This window comes from Oryzias latipes, chromosome 5 (assembly GCF_002234675.1).
Source record: "Oryzias latipes chromosome 5, ASM223467v1".
In the NCBI taxonomy this organism is placed as follows: domain Eukaryota; kingdom Metazoa; phylum Chordata; class Actinopteri; order Beloniformes; family Adrianichthyidae; genus Oryzias; species Oryzias latipes.
Genome location: NC_019863.2, coordinates 19402545 through 19417181, shown reverse-complemented (window position 1 = coordinate 19417181; position 14637 = coordinate 19402545). Strand labels below are relative to the sequence as shown.

Genomic DNA, 14637 nt, shown 5'->3' with positions numbered 1-14637 from the left:
AGTTTATTGCCCCTCGAACCCTATAGGACGTTTAGGAAAGTTCCAAGAGCTTTTCTCGCTATAGTACGAGTTATACCCATCTCAGTCTAGACCAGTGTTTTTCAACCAGTGTGCCGCGGCACACTAGTGTGCCGTGGGAGATGGTCAAGTGTGCCGTGGGAAATTGCCCTCATTAACTGAAAAATTAAACATTTCCCATCTCCAGGATTTCAGCTCTCTGTTCATCCAAACAGGCCCTGATAAAACACTGAGGAGTTAGGAATATAAAAGATCGTAAAATACTTTTTCTTTGCGTTTATTTTATTTTATTAAAGACATTTTGATAAGAATGACGTACCGCGATTCAGCTGCAACTCCGGCTGTATTTTGGAAAAGTCCCGTCCTTTTAACTGTCTCCACCAATCATTCTTGGGGAGCTTAATCACATGTCATCAGTCTGACCAATCAGAAGTGGTTAAAGTCTTCACTTCCTTGTCCCGATTTAGCGATTTATCGGTGCAGCTTTCCACAGAATCCGATGTCAGACCGTGGAACAAGTGAACAAAACAAGGAAGCTCAGAGACGCGATCTCCGCCGGCCGTTTAATGCACTACATCTCCCATGATCCATTGGGTTGTGAGAGTGACAGCGCTCAAGGAGATCTGTTGTTAAACGTCTTGAAATCAACGAACACACATCAAACTGTTTTTACATCTTCTAACTTAACTTTTATTGCATCTTTTAGAAAAAAACAGCTGCAGTTTCAAGCTTTTTCTGCCACAATTATCTCAAAAATGCATGTGAGATTGTGGAGGGGCTGTAGATCAATACAGACTGAGTTTCTCCGTTTTTTTTTGTTTTTTTTTATTTTTGGATCCTGGTGTGCCGCGGGATTTTTTTTAAGGTTAAAGTGTGCCGTGGCTCAGAAAAGGTTGAAAAACACTGGTCTAGACGATACTGTCCCAATTAAAGAAAACACTATGCTGTACCCTGACAAGTTAACCAACCAAACAAGATCTGGCTCTCACACAGGTGGGGCATCATCCAACAAAAAAAAAATGATTGTGTTAGGGCATTTATGATTAGGTCTTAAGAGTTTTTGTTCCCTCTATAAATTTAGGAAACCACAAAAACTGTCATGTTCAAGTGTGCAGAACTTTCACACGATGCTTTCCTAAAACTATTGCCATCCTGCTTTGACGGTTTTTGTTGATGTCTTCACCCTGAACTCCACCTCTCTACAGTAATGTAGAAAAAAAAAAAAAAGAAAAAAAAAATCGAGGATAATATCTTCCTGAACATATCGGTACTTGACCGCATCATGTACAATAAAACAAAGAAAAAAAAGAAAAGTTGGCGCTTTAGGAGGTGTTGGGGGGGGGGGGGGGGCAATAGGAAGCAGGGAGACTATGACAAAAATTATTAAACATCAAAGAGGCAACTGAGTGAGTTTTGCAGAAAAGACAAGAAAAGTTAAAGGTATATTTGAGAAAAAATTGGTCTTCCTTGTTCAACTACATTTTTGGTAGCGCTTTCAATAAGAAAGTTATACTGGCTACTCCTGAAAAAACCAGCAATGACTGAAGGAACAGCCTCACTCAGGCCACGTAATTTGGTTGCTGTAATCACTCAGTTCAGTGCTCGGGCAAAATAGATTCAAACTTTGCCGATATACTCCAAAGCACAATTCAGTGGAATCTGGGACCTTACAGATCTGAAACACATTCATTTTATCCCAAAAATGTTAAGTCTCCAAAAGACTGTCACACAAGCAGACTATCTGAATTTTTTTTTAATTCGCAAACAAAGAAAATAATTTCTGTCCCCTCAGCAGAAACACAATTTTCCTATTTAAGGAACTTTTTAGTTCTGGTTTTAAAAACACATTATCAGGTGTGTCAAGCCTTAAAAAAAAAAAAAAAAAAATGCCAATGAAATGCATACAAAACTATAACAAAGGTGCTTAATGGTATTGGACTACAGGAAGAAGCACAAGTTCACATAAGTCGAGTTAAAAAGGGGGCTTATGGACAGAAAAAAAAAAACAGAGAAGGCAACTTTAAAATCATCACATTAGATAACAGCAACAGAAAAAGCCCACTTACAAAGAACATTAACGATTTTGAGAGTCTTCTTAGCAGGAAGTAGCCATGATGCTTACAAACAGGAAAACCTGGCATGACCCAACTATTTTCCTGAACTTATTTCTGGGCTAATAGCAACAATAGCAAAAAAACAGGAGGAACAGGGCCAGTTTGGTCAATTTCAAAACTTTGGTGACCTTTGCACTTGATTCTTTTTTCTTTATGATGACCTCTGCCAGACACGGCATCAAAGTAAATGCGGGATTTTGTTTGTGCAGTAAAACACTTAAATGCTTGCATGAATCCAGTGTGTTTCTTTTTAAGTTTGTTGTAGTTATGTCACAAACAGAAAGAGAAACTGGAGAAGGCCAGAAGACAGTGGGGTCACTGGGATGAAGAGTAAAATGGCTGCTACAGTTCAAAAGGTGGCGAGAGATCGCCTGAACACTGGCAAGAATGCATCACCAACAGGATTTGGATTTTCACACAGACATAAGAAGTGAGCGTGAACACAGTGTCACAGTGAGAAAAAGAAAAGGGAAGGACAAATCATGAGGTTGCAATAAAACAAGAAAAATCAGAAGAGGGGGAGGCGAGAGGGAGAGAGAGAGAGCTACGTTTTGTAGCCAGCCTGTCTCACCCCCACATGGCCTTGTTTTTTTTTGTTTTTTTTTCTTGAGCGGCCTCCTCCTCAATTATTCTCCCAAGAAGCACTGCCTCCTTTCAGCACAACCCTCTGCAGTGCTGCTCCCCCCACGGGAAGAAAAACACTTCACCTCATTGGAGACGGTTCAGCGCTGCAGCACCAATAGGAAGGCCGCAGAGAGGCAGGCGACACAGCCACTTGTTTTTAACCTCACTGAGCAAGATGGCAACCTGCAGAAAACATAGCAGCTGCAAAGGAGAGGCTGCAGCGGGGGAGGGGGGGGGGCATGGAATATGTGTTCCAAATGTCCCTGAAAGCAAAAATGACAAAGACGGAAGCATCTGAAGACCCTCACACAGAGCAAGACAATATTAAATAAAAGATGACTCAAGCAACAGAATTGCTAATTTTTTAAGGAGTATTTTTTCAAAAAGAGGTTTTTAAAACATTTTCTTGGACAGCAGACATTTATGACTTGTTGAATTTGCCTTTTACACATTTGATTTTGTTCTTTTACCAAAAAGAATGCCCAATTTCCGTGTCCTTTCAATCAATTCATGTTTAAAAAAATTCAGATAAAAAAATGTTTCAGTCGTGTTCCATCTAACACAGAAAGACAAATATTGCTTACAATAAAATGCGAAATATGGATTTTATTCCATGTCAATTTATCTCTGTCTGTACTCTGCTGGAAATCAATACATGGAGAATTTTTACATAACAGCTTGAAAATAAAATAGTCATTGTTTATTTCGTTGTTTAGCGTAAAAATTATGGTCTAAAAAAATGATGTTGGTTTTGTCATAACAGATATTTTTTGTGAAATACTGAGTTTTCATCATCTAGTCTCTCAGATACATCAGATTCCATATTGAGAATAAACACTGACCTGCTCCTCCAGTTTTTAGAAACTACTGCATTTATTTGTCTGTGGTCAGATGAATGGACCAGCATAACATTGGACAGAAGGATAAAAATCACCGTATTATAATTTTAAAAATAAATCGATATTGTGTTATTGTTGGAGTTAATCAAATTTTTTAATTAGGCTGTGATCAAATTATCCACATTGAAATACTTATTTTATGCCTCAGGCTTAACTTGCCTTCAGCTTTGTTTCAAAGATCTTTTATCATTGACAGAGACACAGCAGCACAGAGCAGCCAACACAGAAGGCCATCCTGCCTTGCATCCTTTTTCTACATTTGCATGTATTTCATAAAAACTTACTGAGGAAAAAAAAGATTTAAAGTGTTTTTATAAATGCAGTGTAGCGTTAGATCTCTCCGTCGTTGAGTAGATTGGGTATGAGACTGTGGACACTGAAGGATCCCAAACAATAGTTGGGTTGACTTGGTCACATGGCCATTAAACACATGCAACCTTATTACCATATCAACAGCTACACCTGCCCTTCATGCAGCAATGGAGGCTGTCATCAGGATTCAGACGAGAGACAGAAAGATGTGCTTTCGCTTACGCTCTGCTTTCCGCCTCGTGCCTCTGAGCGTCTTCACTACTAGAGAATCCTGTATTTCCTTTAAAAATGGCCCAGCTTCCGGCTTCGATCTCCTCTGATCAATCTGCTCAATCCAAAAGAATGTCAAAACAAAGAGCTAAGTCCCTGCAACAAAAAAACTATTTGAACAAAAGCTCCTTAGACTCAAGCACCCCAAAGATTTGTATTTATTTTAATCCTAAAATTGGTTCATTTCAGTGAGCTGCTGAAATAGAAAACTAACTGAGCTGACAGTCTTTGTCAGCTTCACCATGTTGTTCTGATCTAGACAAGAACATTAACTTTGTCAACAAGTCAAGGTTTAAATCAAAGATTATTTTTGGTCTTTCTTTTTACCACAATTAATGTTAAGCTTGAAATATGTTTTATGCTATTGTATTCTTGACACAAGAATAAAAAGTGTGACCAACCCATCTGTTATGCCCCAGGGCAAAACAAAACATTTAATATTCCTCTGCAGACATCACATCTAAGACAGAGACAGAAAGGCTGAAAAATTATTTTAAAATGAATCGTGAATATTTAAATGTTTAGAACTAGCACTGCAAATCACATTTGAAAGACTAGGAGACTAACAAGCCCAAAATCCTAGTAGGGTCAGAAAAAAACTTGCAAACAGTTCCCATAAGCAATGCAACAGCTAAAGTATTCAAGGATATTTGACTTGAGTTCGATCTACTAGTCTGTAGCTGCAACGTGAAATGAGAGGAACGGGTTTTATTTCCTTCCTCACTAAAAATGTGGCAGAGCTAACCTTGCCTGTCTGCACATTCCTCCCATCTCCAAAACCCCAGAGGCCCATAGAAGGGAGTACATCCTGCAGACAGGTCCACACACACACATGCACACACACGTGTGCATGCATTTGCAGCTATTCTTATTGGACAACACAAATAATTTTTGTTTCGTGTGGACAGCTACAACTAAAGAATTGCAGTACCATATGAACAAACCGGCACTAAATTATAACACAAGCCCCAACACAACCCAAGAGATCAGGAATGCCAGTGTAAGGATTGGCAGTCTGAAACAATTCCATGGTTAAACAAAAGGTAGTGATCAGATAACAAGAACAAGTACATGCGCACGGAAAAGAGTGGCGCTCTGCAATAAAAACAGAAACAGTGTGTGTTGGGCAATGACACAGCTAAATTTCTTGTGGTTACAGATTGACTTAAGAATTAGCCCCATATGCTTTCCTATGTCCCCAACAGTAATTGCATTACATACTCACCAGAACACATTTCTTTGTTTCTGTTAGTGAAAAACGGTGTTCGTTTAAGATAATAAGATGGTTTGGGTTGGGGGAGGAGGGTGCTCGGGGGCTCATATTTCCAATGGCGTTGAGTGCCCAGGTTCCTGAGCTATAATCCAAAGAGTCTATTAAAAGACCCAAAGCATATTCATAGAAATTCCAACTTGAACCACTGAAAATTGGGTTTAGCAAAGAGCAGCCATGCTTCCTTTTAACACCTGGAAGGAGCCATCGCTCACTTTGGCTTTGACAAAACACTTTGGCAGAGATGAGCGCTCATAAAGCAAGGTTAATGAAGGATTAAGAAAACTGACAATTGTTCAACAACAAAAATATATATTAAAAAAACTTTTACAACTAATATTTGCATGTTGTTTTAACCAAGCAAAACTTAACTGTTGAGCAATCAAGCAACAAATGAGCCCTAATCATTAACTCATCATCTGATACTAAAACCGGCCTAAAAATACATTTCTTAGCCAGTAGTACAGAGCAACAGAACTGAAGACCCAGCCCACATATATGCCAGCACACACATCCAGCGTCTCCTCAGCCTGTTTTCTTTGTAAACTGCTGCACTGCCAGGCGACGTGGACTCGGCAGCGCAGGCCCCGGCTGGGATAGCAAACACGCGGACAAACATAAGCCGGGCGGAACGGAATAAGTTCCGTGGACGGTGTCTTGGTGTCACCGTGGAGGTGAAAACCATTTTCTCCTGCTAGACTACTGGTGTCGCATAAGCTACGACACGTTTGAATGTTATGTAAGCTTATCAGGGAAAATGTGAACAATCGTGACAATTTTGTAGTCTAAATAAGGGGGTCGTGATTGCTGTTACCCTGGAAAATGGAGGCTAAAGGGGAATGGAGAGGACTGCTCTAAAATGCCACCCATTTCCCTTAACAGCAACCGAGGCTGGGGGTTGACTGGTGGGGGAGGTGAACAACAGCAAGTCACTACTGAGGCCACAGCTCTGGTTTCCTGGAGCCTTCATCTCACAAGCACAGCATAAAAAGACAACACACGAACCCAAACAGAAAAAAGAAAGGCGAGCGCCCGCGCTAAAGACGGAACTGCAACCATTAGCACAGTTCAGCAATAATAAGCCACAGCGATGCAGCCAGGTTTCCATCAAATTCATTATGTGACGAACTAAGAGGTCGGTTATTGCTCGTTCAAAGAAAAGCTTTGGTATGACTGAGAGGTGTTTCAGGAGGCTAAACCCGACTACAACCAGCTGAAGAATACCTAAGTGAGCTAGCAGAGCGATTACTGCCCTCGGCTTGTCCGCTAGCTGTTGCTTCCAGCTCAATCATAGCCCCCCCACAAAAAATGATCGCAAACAAGGTCCAACAATCCCCAAAACTAGTCGGACACACACTGGAGGTCAGGTAAAATGTAACAATATGCGGGTGTCGAAAAACAACACTAATTCAAGAAACTGCTCAAACAAGTTCGCATGTTCCATAATCAAGTCTCGCTTTAACTTGATTAATAAACATAATTCAAACTATTATGAGGAAAAATGGGGAGGGGGGCAAGCAAACTGAGCGTTGAGTGCTGCTAACCGCACTTGAGCTACGTAACATGGAGCTGTGTTGTTCCTCCGTGGGAACATTATGGAAACTTGCTGAGCACACCAAGCCAAATGTGTTTATGGTTAAAGACGACATCCGTGTGAAGCGTATCGATCTTTGTCCTGCCTCAGTTCTCGCAACTGTGATTTTATAAAAACATAAAATGTGCCTTTACTGTTGCTTTACTACTTGAACCGCAAAAAAATTGGAGAAAAAAAACCCACCATGCCATGATGATGATACCCTAAACGCGGTATAGAACAAACTCAAACAAGCCAAATCTGACTGCTGAGGCCGAATATGACTGTTGGTGCTGCGACTAATTTGATAACATGATATTTTTATACGACTTAAGTAGAGTTACAGTAGTTAACTACAAAAACAACACGAGGGGCTGACCAAAGAGCCACGCAAGATCCACCCAGACATAGCCCAAAGCAAATAATCCTGCAGGTACGGTTACAATTTTATTGTTTTAAGCTACACCAAAAAGCCAGTTAAAAGTTGAAAAATATTGGAAGAAACGAGGTGGGTCCCATAACTCAACTGGGCGCTGGGTTTTGCTAGCTTAGTAGTGGGTTAGCTCCCTAGCTGGAGGTAAGTTGGACTAAAACCATGGTTGGTTGGTTAGTCAGTGAGTGCTACATGTTTTCACGACCGTAACACAAGTGCGCAATTTTATGCCAAGTTAACACAATTTGATGATACTCACCTAAAGAGGCATTCCAAATGTGTACAGGCGACGCAAATGTATTATCCCAGCATCAATTCCAATTAGGCAAGTAGGCCGGTGTATCGGCCTCGGAGTCTCCTGTATACTTTGCCCTCAGAAGTAGCTTCCTCTCCAAGCGTAAGGAAAAAGTTCTCAGTATCTCCAACACACTGCCAGAAAGTTAAATTCCCTTTCTTGCTTGCGTGTCCTATATCCATTGAGTGTCTAAAAACATTCCAAAGCTGAAAAACTTAAATTATTTTAATGTGCTGCATATTTACAGTCGCTGTTTATACAGGGGTATAGTCTGCTGTATGTAATACGGGGCTCCAGTTCTGTGTCGGATCCTTACGTTCGTGAAGCACCCATCCCCCTCCACGCCGGCATCCACCGCAGGCCCTACCGAAACTGACATACAATCACAGTACGGGGCTTCCTTGGCAGCCGTGCACGGGCGACATTCTTGGGCGGCTTTGGAGCGCGTTCCCGCCCTTCGTTTCTGATTGAAGAATACAGAACTGCTTATTTTCCATTCACGAAGCACGCAGAACTCATTGGTAACCTAAAACATCAATCATTTCTTTCCATTTACGTCACCAAACGGGGTGGGATCTACTTTCACCAGGACTGCGAGGGTTTATTCTTCTGTATGAGTACAGTAGTTGGGCGAATGTAGAGTTAGGGAAGGATCATGGACTCGGGAAAATACTCGTTGTGAGGATCTACGGTTTCTTAATGCGGGAGATGTTCGTTATCTAACACAAATTCTATGGATTTAAATTGAATTCTGTTATGGGACTATTGCTTTTCCTTTATGGGTTACGTTTCTATTTTAACAGCGGAAGGCGCTTCACTCCACGTACATTATCAATCGTTAACCGAACGGGGTCTCCTGGGCCCGTTTTCAGGGCTGCGAGCGGCAGGGTTAGCCCATTGGGTCAACCCCCACCTACCGGTGTGCCGCTGATCTCAGGATGAGGCGCCCGCTTGGGAGAACCAAAATGACCGTTTCCCTTTTATGGGCTTCTTCACAGAAAATGCGAATCCTTTGTTTGGTAAAACACCCATTGAGATGATCTGGAATCCAACAATTTCATCAAAAAAATGCATTTGATATGTCCGAGAAGCGGTTGTATATCTTTTTTTAGGCAGCTTTGGGTGGTTGCCCCAAGAATTTGTACCGACCGTTTTTAACATCCTCTACGTGCTTATAAACATGGCTGTCCGTCGCACAGGCTTTTTTTTTTAGCTTGGATGTGGCAGGACATTTCTCTGTATGAACGAAAAACTGTTTTGTAGTTTCATTGCGACTTTGTACGCCCACACAGAATCTTCGAGAATAGCCGAGTAGTTCCGAACGCTTCCGACTTTTATTGCAAGGTAGGATTACATATACCAGTCCGTCCGACGTTTAAAATAGAAAATTCTTCTATTTTGGAATAAACTACGTTCACCTACATACACTATAATCAATACATCCTGTCAAACGCCCGTGGTTATGCTTATTATTTATGCAACTCTAAAAACGTAAAGTGTCAAAAAGAAATTATTTTTCAATTCTTTATCTGAATGCATAAGGAAATACTATTTAAAGGAAACGGCCAATAATGAATTTAATCTACAGCTTAGTAAAATAGGGCTAGAGATTGCCTTTTTCATATTATTGTAGTTAGAACTAACGTTAGAAATAATTTTGAAAACATCTGTATTTGTTTGGTTGACGTCACAGAGCGACCCGCCTTAAGATCCAAACATGCTGCAAGGCTAAAGCCTGCACTGAGACATGATCACACTGCCACCTGGCTGCACCACCTTCATGTCAACACAATTTCTGTGTACGTGTCAGTGAGAACATAACACACACGTAGTTACCCACACTGCTGCTTCCTTTATTTTTCACTTGAGTGGAATACTAGAACACACAGGCCAGGGTAGGAGTTGTCTCACACAGATTATATTTAGTACTACATGCACAGTTAGGCTTCAGACTTTTCAGCATTTTAAACAGCTCAAGTGATTTTCTGAATGAATATGTTCAAACACTAACAGTTTATAAATGATCAACAAGCACAAGTGTTTTAAGAAAAGAAAAGTATAACTGAGGAAAACCCCCTTATGTATGCTTTAATTTGTACAGGCTAAACATAATTTTCTGGATTTTCCAAATAACCATTCAGTGAATGCATTTACCCTCCTCTGCAATAACAAAGCAAAAATAAAAAATAGTACAATGCTTGGAACTTTTTCAGATGCCGCTTTAGAAATAAGAGTATTTCCAGATGAGTTCCAAAACAGCTGTGTGTTCATATGAAGAAAAACGATGGAATGACAAGAAATGAAGCATCTGACACAGTTAATATTTTAGAATGTACACCCAGGAGAATCCACAGGAAACATACAAAATGAATGTATCATGGTATCATCTGTAAAGAATGACCTCCCTCCTCCTCCAGTACTCACAGCAGGGTAGAGACCTTTACAAGCTCTTTCTAAAGAGATGTTCTTTTGATCAGCTGGTCACCATGACACACATATCACAGGATTCATTTGCTGCAACATGATCACCTTTCTAACACAAGCATTAAGCTTTCAAATGAAATGTAAGCATTGAGGTGTTGCATGTCTTCAGAGGGATCAGAATAGTATTTTCTTGTTTACAGCTCCCCTGACTAAACCCAGACTTAATATTTAAGGAACAGAGATGGTTAAATGTCATTTTGGTCAAACAGATCTTTAGATGTCAGGAGGAGGGAGAAGCGAGGTGAGTCATGACTGAAAAAGAAACCAAGCTGAGAGCTTGTGGTCTCATCAGGGGTGGGTGTTTTATCACCATCATTCTGGACTGTTCCTAACACTCAAGGTAACAGTCTTCTTGCTTGTGGCAGACGGTGCCCTCTGCTGACTGCTGTGTGCAGAGTCTGTGAGGACCCTGTTGGGCCCTCAGAGCAGCTGCAGACTACCAGTGACATTGTTCACCATCTGTTCTTCTCCCATGATGCCCAAGACGGTGCGGGAGCCAGATGCCACCTGCAGAAAGACACATGGGTATTTTTAAATAATCCTCCCCCGACAATACCAGAGATGATCCCAGTCAATCCGGACTGAATAATGACACACATGCTTGCTCACCTGGGTGTGACCTGCATCTTGGACTAGGTGCGTGGGCAGGCCGAGGCTGCTGGCCAGGGCCTGCAGCTCCAGCAGGTGAGCTGCATTTGTGCCTTGGAGCACCACCTTCTTTGCTCTGGATGGAAAACATTTTTCTCGTTATCAGTCATTCTTACCCCTAAACCAATGGCTACATTCAGAAATGTGTAACAGTGGTAATAACATGTAGCTGCAGAACACAAAAAACAGGAAAAAAAACCTGTTCTGCATCCCAATTCTTTCCTTTAAAGACTAAATCAAGAATCAGAATTATAAAGCCTGCTAAATAAATGATCACTGCCAAATTCATGATGTGATTTACAGTTATATTAAATACCATCAAACTCAGCAAAAGCTAATCTTACGACAACAATTGACATCCGTACATTAAAAAAAAAAAAAAAATCTATATATATATATATATTCACAAGAAATAGCTTTAAAGGAAAATTGATTGATAGATTGCAATAATCAGTATTCCATATTGTTAGGATTCAAATTACATTTTAGAGCCCTGCTCAATGAATAAACATAATTCTGCAGATATAAATGATTAGGCTGATTTATAAAGCGTATTTGACAAGTATGCCTCATTAGTTTTTAAAAACTCCTCAACCAACATGAGAGAGGGTCTTACCCACTGTGGTCCCACTTCCAAGCCATCTCCCTCCAGCTGTTCTTCTCCTGCAGAGTTTGATACAAACCCACGGCAGCATGACCCACCTGAGCGGCCACCTGCACACAAACCAACCAAGTCAACAGCCATCCTCTGTGCTTCGTCTTTAAGTAGAAACAGAAAAACATCACTGTTCTTCAAATCCAAATAGCCAAACTACAGATGTGTGTGTTTAAACTTGAAACTATGTCAATGTAAAAATAAAAGTCAACAAATGTTAATTAAAATCCAAATGTTTCTATTTGGAATAATTTTGATCTTGTGTTTTTAATAAAAAATAAACTTTTGTCTGATAACATGATTTGATTTTTAATCAGAAAGTCCATGGTTCTACTACAGCAGCAGAATAAGCGGGTATCAATAATAAAAGAAAGCCGTTGAGTGTTCTTGTTCCGTTTATGGTCAAGTTTTCATTTTTGTTTCTGACTGTCTTGATGTTTAATATTGGTGATAACACTGAAAAAGTTGTTTCTTTCATAGTCTTTTTTTTTTTCCGTCTTTTCAATGATGAAAAAAAAATCTAATTTTCTACTCAACTTGCTACTTAATCAGACATTCTCTGTGTTTGAAGGGAAGGAAAGCAGGTCCACCAGTTTACCTTTCCAATTCCCATACCCAGGTCCATGTTGACAACAAACACCATCTTGAACTGCACGTCATCCCCAACTTCCTCCTACACCGCAGCAAACAGAGACACTGAGCTTCGCCTTGGGACAAACTGTGGGGTCTAATGTACCCAGGTGTACCTGTAGGGCACTAAGGCTAGCTTATGGGCACCTCATTCTCCAGCTTGTTGAAGTAGTACATGGCGGCCTCCTCAGCAGAGACGTTCCCCGTCTGCAGGAGTGCCTGGAGTGGACAAAAGCAACAGTCAGACAGAAAACAGGAGCATCTCAGAACAAGTATGCAGTAAACCATGTTATTTCTTTCCCCCAGGCTTCATAAAAAAATCAGAGAAGCTGCTGCACTTCAATAAACTTTGTTTAAAAAAAAAAAAGAGGATCATCCATTATAATTGTATGTAATCCATCAATTATCAAAGGAATAATAAAACTAAAGTTTATATGCTGTCTAGCCATGGGCAGGTTGAACGTATGAAAGCCCACGACTCGTCCCACCTGCTTGGCTGCTTCTTCAGGGATGTCCAGCTCCCTGAGCTGCTGCAGAAACACCGGGTTCACGTCTGCAGGACCCAGCTCTGGTCCTGGCTCCTCTGATGGCTCCATGTTTTCTGGACTGGGTTAACACAGGAAGAGGCAGGGGGGAATGATAAAGCAAACATTTTCAGGATGTGCAGAATAAATTTTCAAAATCCTCATATTTGCCAAAAACAAAAGAGCCCGGCTCAAAACAGGCCGATTCCAGACAAAATTGGAAAGGAAGTGAAAAAAATAATAAAAATTTCATCTAATAGTTGAAGCTTAAGCCTAAAACAAAACGTAGAAGATAAAATATTGTACAAAACTGCATACCAAAAAATTTGCTTAAAAGGTTCAACACAAAAAAAAGTTGGAACAAAAAAATGGAAACACCCTGGATTAAACTTTTGAAGATGCCGAGTTAAAAGGTACAGCCTAAAGCTTGAACTAGAAAAGATTGCACTTTTTATGAAGCAAAAACCAATTAAAAATGGAGCCAAAAAGATTTTGATGCCAAAGTGAGTCATCGAACCAATTTACCAAAGTGATCTTGATGTGTCTAAAATGCTGAAGAGAGTAACATCATCCAGTTGCTGGGTAGAATTCAGAATCGTAATCTGATCAAACTGTATCAGCAGTGTTGAACTCCAGCCAATGCCCGGCTCATTTTCCAGCTAACCTCCTCCCTGGATCTTCTTATTAGCCAAACACACCTGACCCAATTGATCAGCTGCTTGTAAGGGCATGGATATCTGAGAGACCAGCAGGACGCTGGCCCTCAACACACCTGGATGACGTCATTGACTCAAACCCTTCTGAAAAATGACCTAAATTCACTAAAAACTCTATTGGTCCAAAGTCTTCAAAACCAGAACAGATGTTAGATGGAAGCCAGAGGAACATTTTAAAAGCAAGGATTAGAAAAACAGTAGAAAAATGGCCAATGAATGATTTTGTGAAAGTTTTCCCACTGTCTGAGCTACAGAGCAGTTTACGAAGAACTGGCATTTCAAACATTCATTTGCAAATTGCAGATTACATCATAAATTATACAAGATTTATATTAAATTTAAAAGCTGCTAAAACAAAAGGCACTTTCAGAAATCTCAAGGAAGAGCTGACCTTTTTTCTGCGTCAGTTGAAAACATGAGGAGCTCAGCGAGTCTGAATGTTTCTCAGATTTCACAAAAATAAAATATTTAAATGGGAGGTAATATCTGCTTTTCACTTGTTTCAGAGAGGCAAAGAGGTCAGTTCATTGCAAAATGGTGCAAAATAAAGTTATAGTTAGGTTAAGGTTTAATAAACTTCATAAATAATAATAATTCTAACAGGGGGAGCTTACCCCCACGACGACATTAACACAAATAACATAGTTGGAATTCTTTAATTTAAATCTGTTATTTCTGCATCGAAATACTATCTCGGTTTATTGGACTTAATCTGTCTTTTTTATTTTATGTTTTTATTATATGTCGTTCTGGAATAATTTCAAACGACAGGCTAATGTTAGCATAGGCGAACAGAGCCGCGCGGAGGCCTAACCTCACCTGAACGTTTGTGGTTCCGGACAGCGATGAAGACCGAAATTTCCTCTCCCGTTTCGCTGAAGTCCAACTCTCACGCAGGGCGAGATAATTTCAAACTTAAAGCGTGGTGTCTTTCTGTGTGCTCGCCTGTGCTGCTGCGGTCAAGCGGGCTTCCTTTGAAGAAGAGAGGGGCGGAAAGCGACAGTCAAGCTAGCCGCCCTTCGTTAGCCTGCACGCGCGGTCAAATCTCCAATGCGCGTCTTAGCCAAACACTACGGTCATAGCGGGAGGCGAACGCTTAGCGACGACGAAATAATACCAGAGAAATATTACAAAAAATAAATAAATAAACATTACTTTTAACAGTATTTACG

General features: G+C 40.5%; 2 protein-coding genes across 4 annotated transcripts in view; both read right to left on the bottom strand.

The window, feature by feature from the left end:
- setd5 (SET domain containing 5) overlaps positions 1-8198 on the bottom strand; it is a 30903-nt gene extending 22705 nt beyond the window's left edge. For 2 of the 3 annotated variants that reach the window (XM_023955057.1, XM_023955058.1), the window contains exon 1: positions 7773-8198. The gene's annotated coding sequence lies outside the window, so the exon portion shown is untranslated. The remainder of the gene's footprint in view (positions 1-7772) is intronic. The other variant, XM_023955059.1, reaches the window with a different exon arrangement.
- Positions 8199-9640: 1442 nt separating this feature from the next.
- Positions 9641-14529, bottom strand: LOC101156005 (probable peptidyl-tRNA hydrolase 2). The gene is made up of 7 exons (XM_004068907.4): positions 14285-14529; positions 12714-12831; positions 12373-12444; positions 12194-12268; positions 11557-11654; positions 10902-11016; positions 9641-10799 (listed from the first exon to the last, which is right to left on the bottom strand). The coding sequence occupies exons 2-7, from the start codon at positions 12819-12821 to the stop codon at positions 10713-10715; spliced, it is 555 nt and encodes a 184-aa protein (XP_004068955.1). The 5' UTR covers positions 12822-12831; positions 14285-14529; the 3' UTR covers positions 9641-10712.
- Between the last annotated feature and the right edge of the window lie 108 nt (positions 14530-14637).

Excerpts from the sequence above, each read along its gene's own strand:
- LOC101156005 (XM_004068907.4), bottom strand. The coding sequence starts at position 12,821 with ATGGAGCCATCAGAGGAGCCAGGACCAGAGCTGGGTCCTGCAGACGTG. Across the intron at positions 12,445-12,713 it reads CTGAAGAAGCAGCCAAGCAG|GCACTCCTGCAGACGGGGAA; the intron begins GTGGGACGAGTC and ends TGTCCACTCCAG. Across the intron at positions 10,800-10,901 it reads AAGATGCAGGTCACACCCAG|GTGGCATCTGGCTCCCGCAC; the intron begins GTGAGCAAGCAT and ends GTCTTTCTGCAG.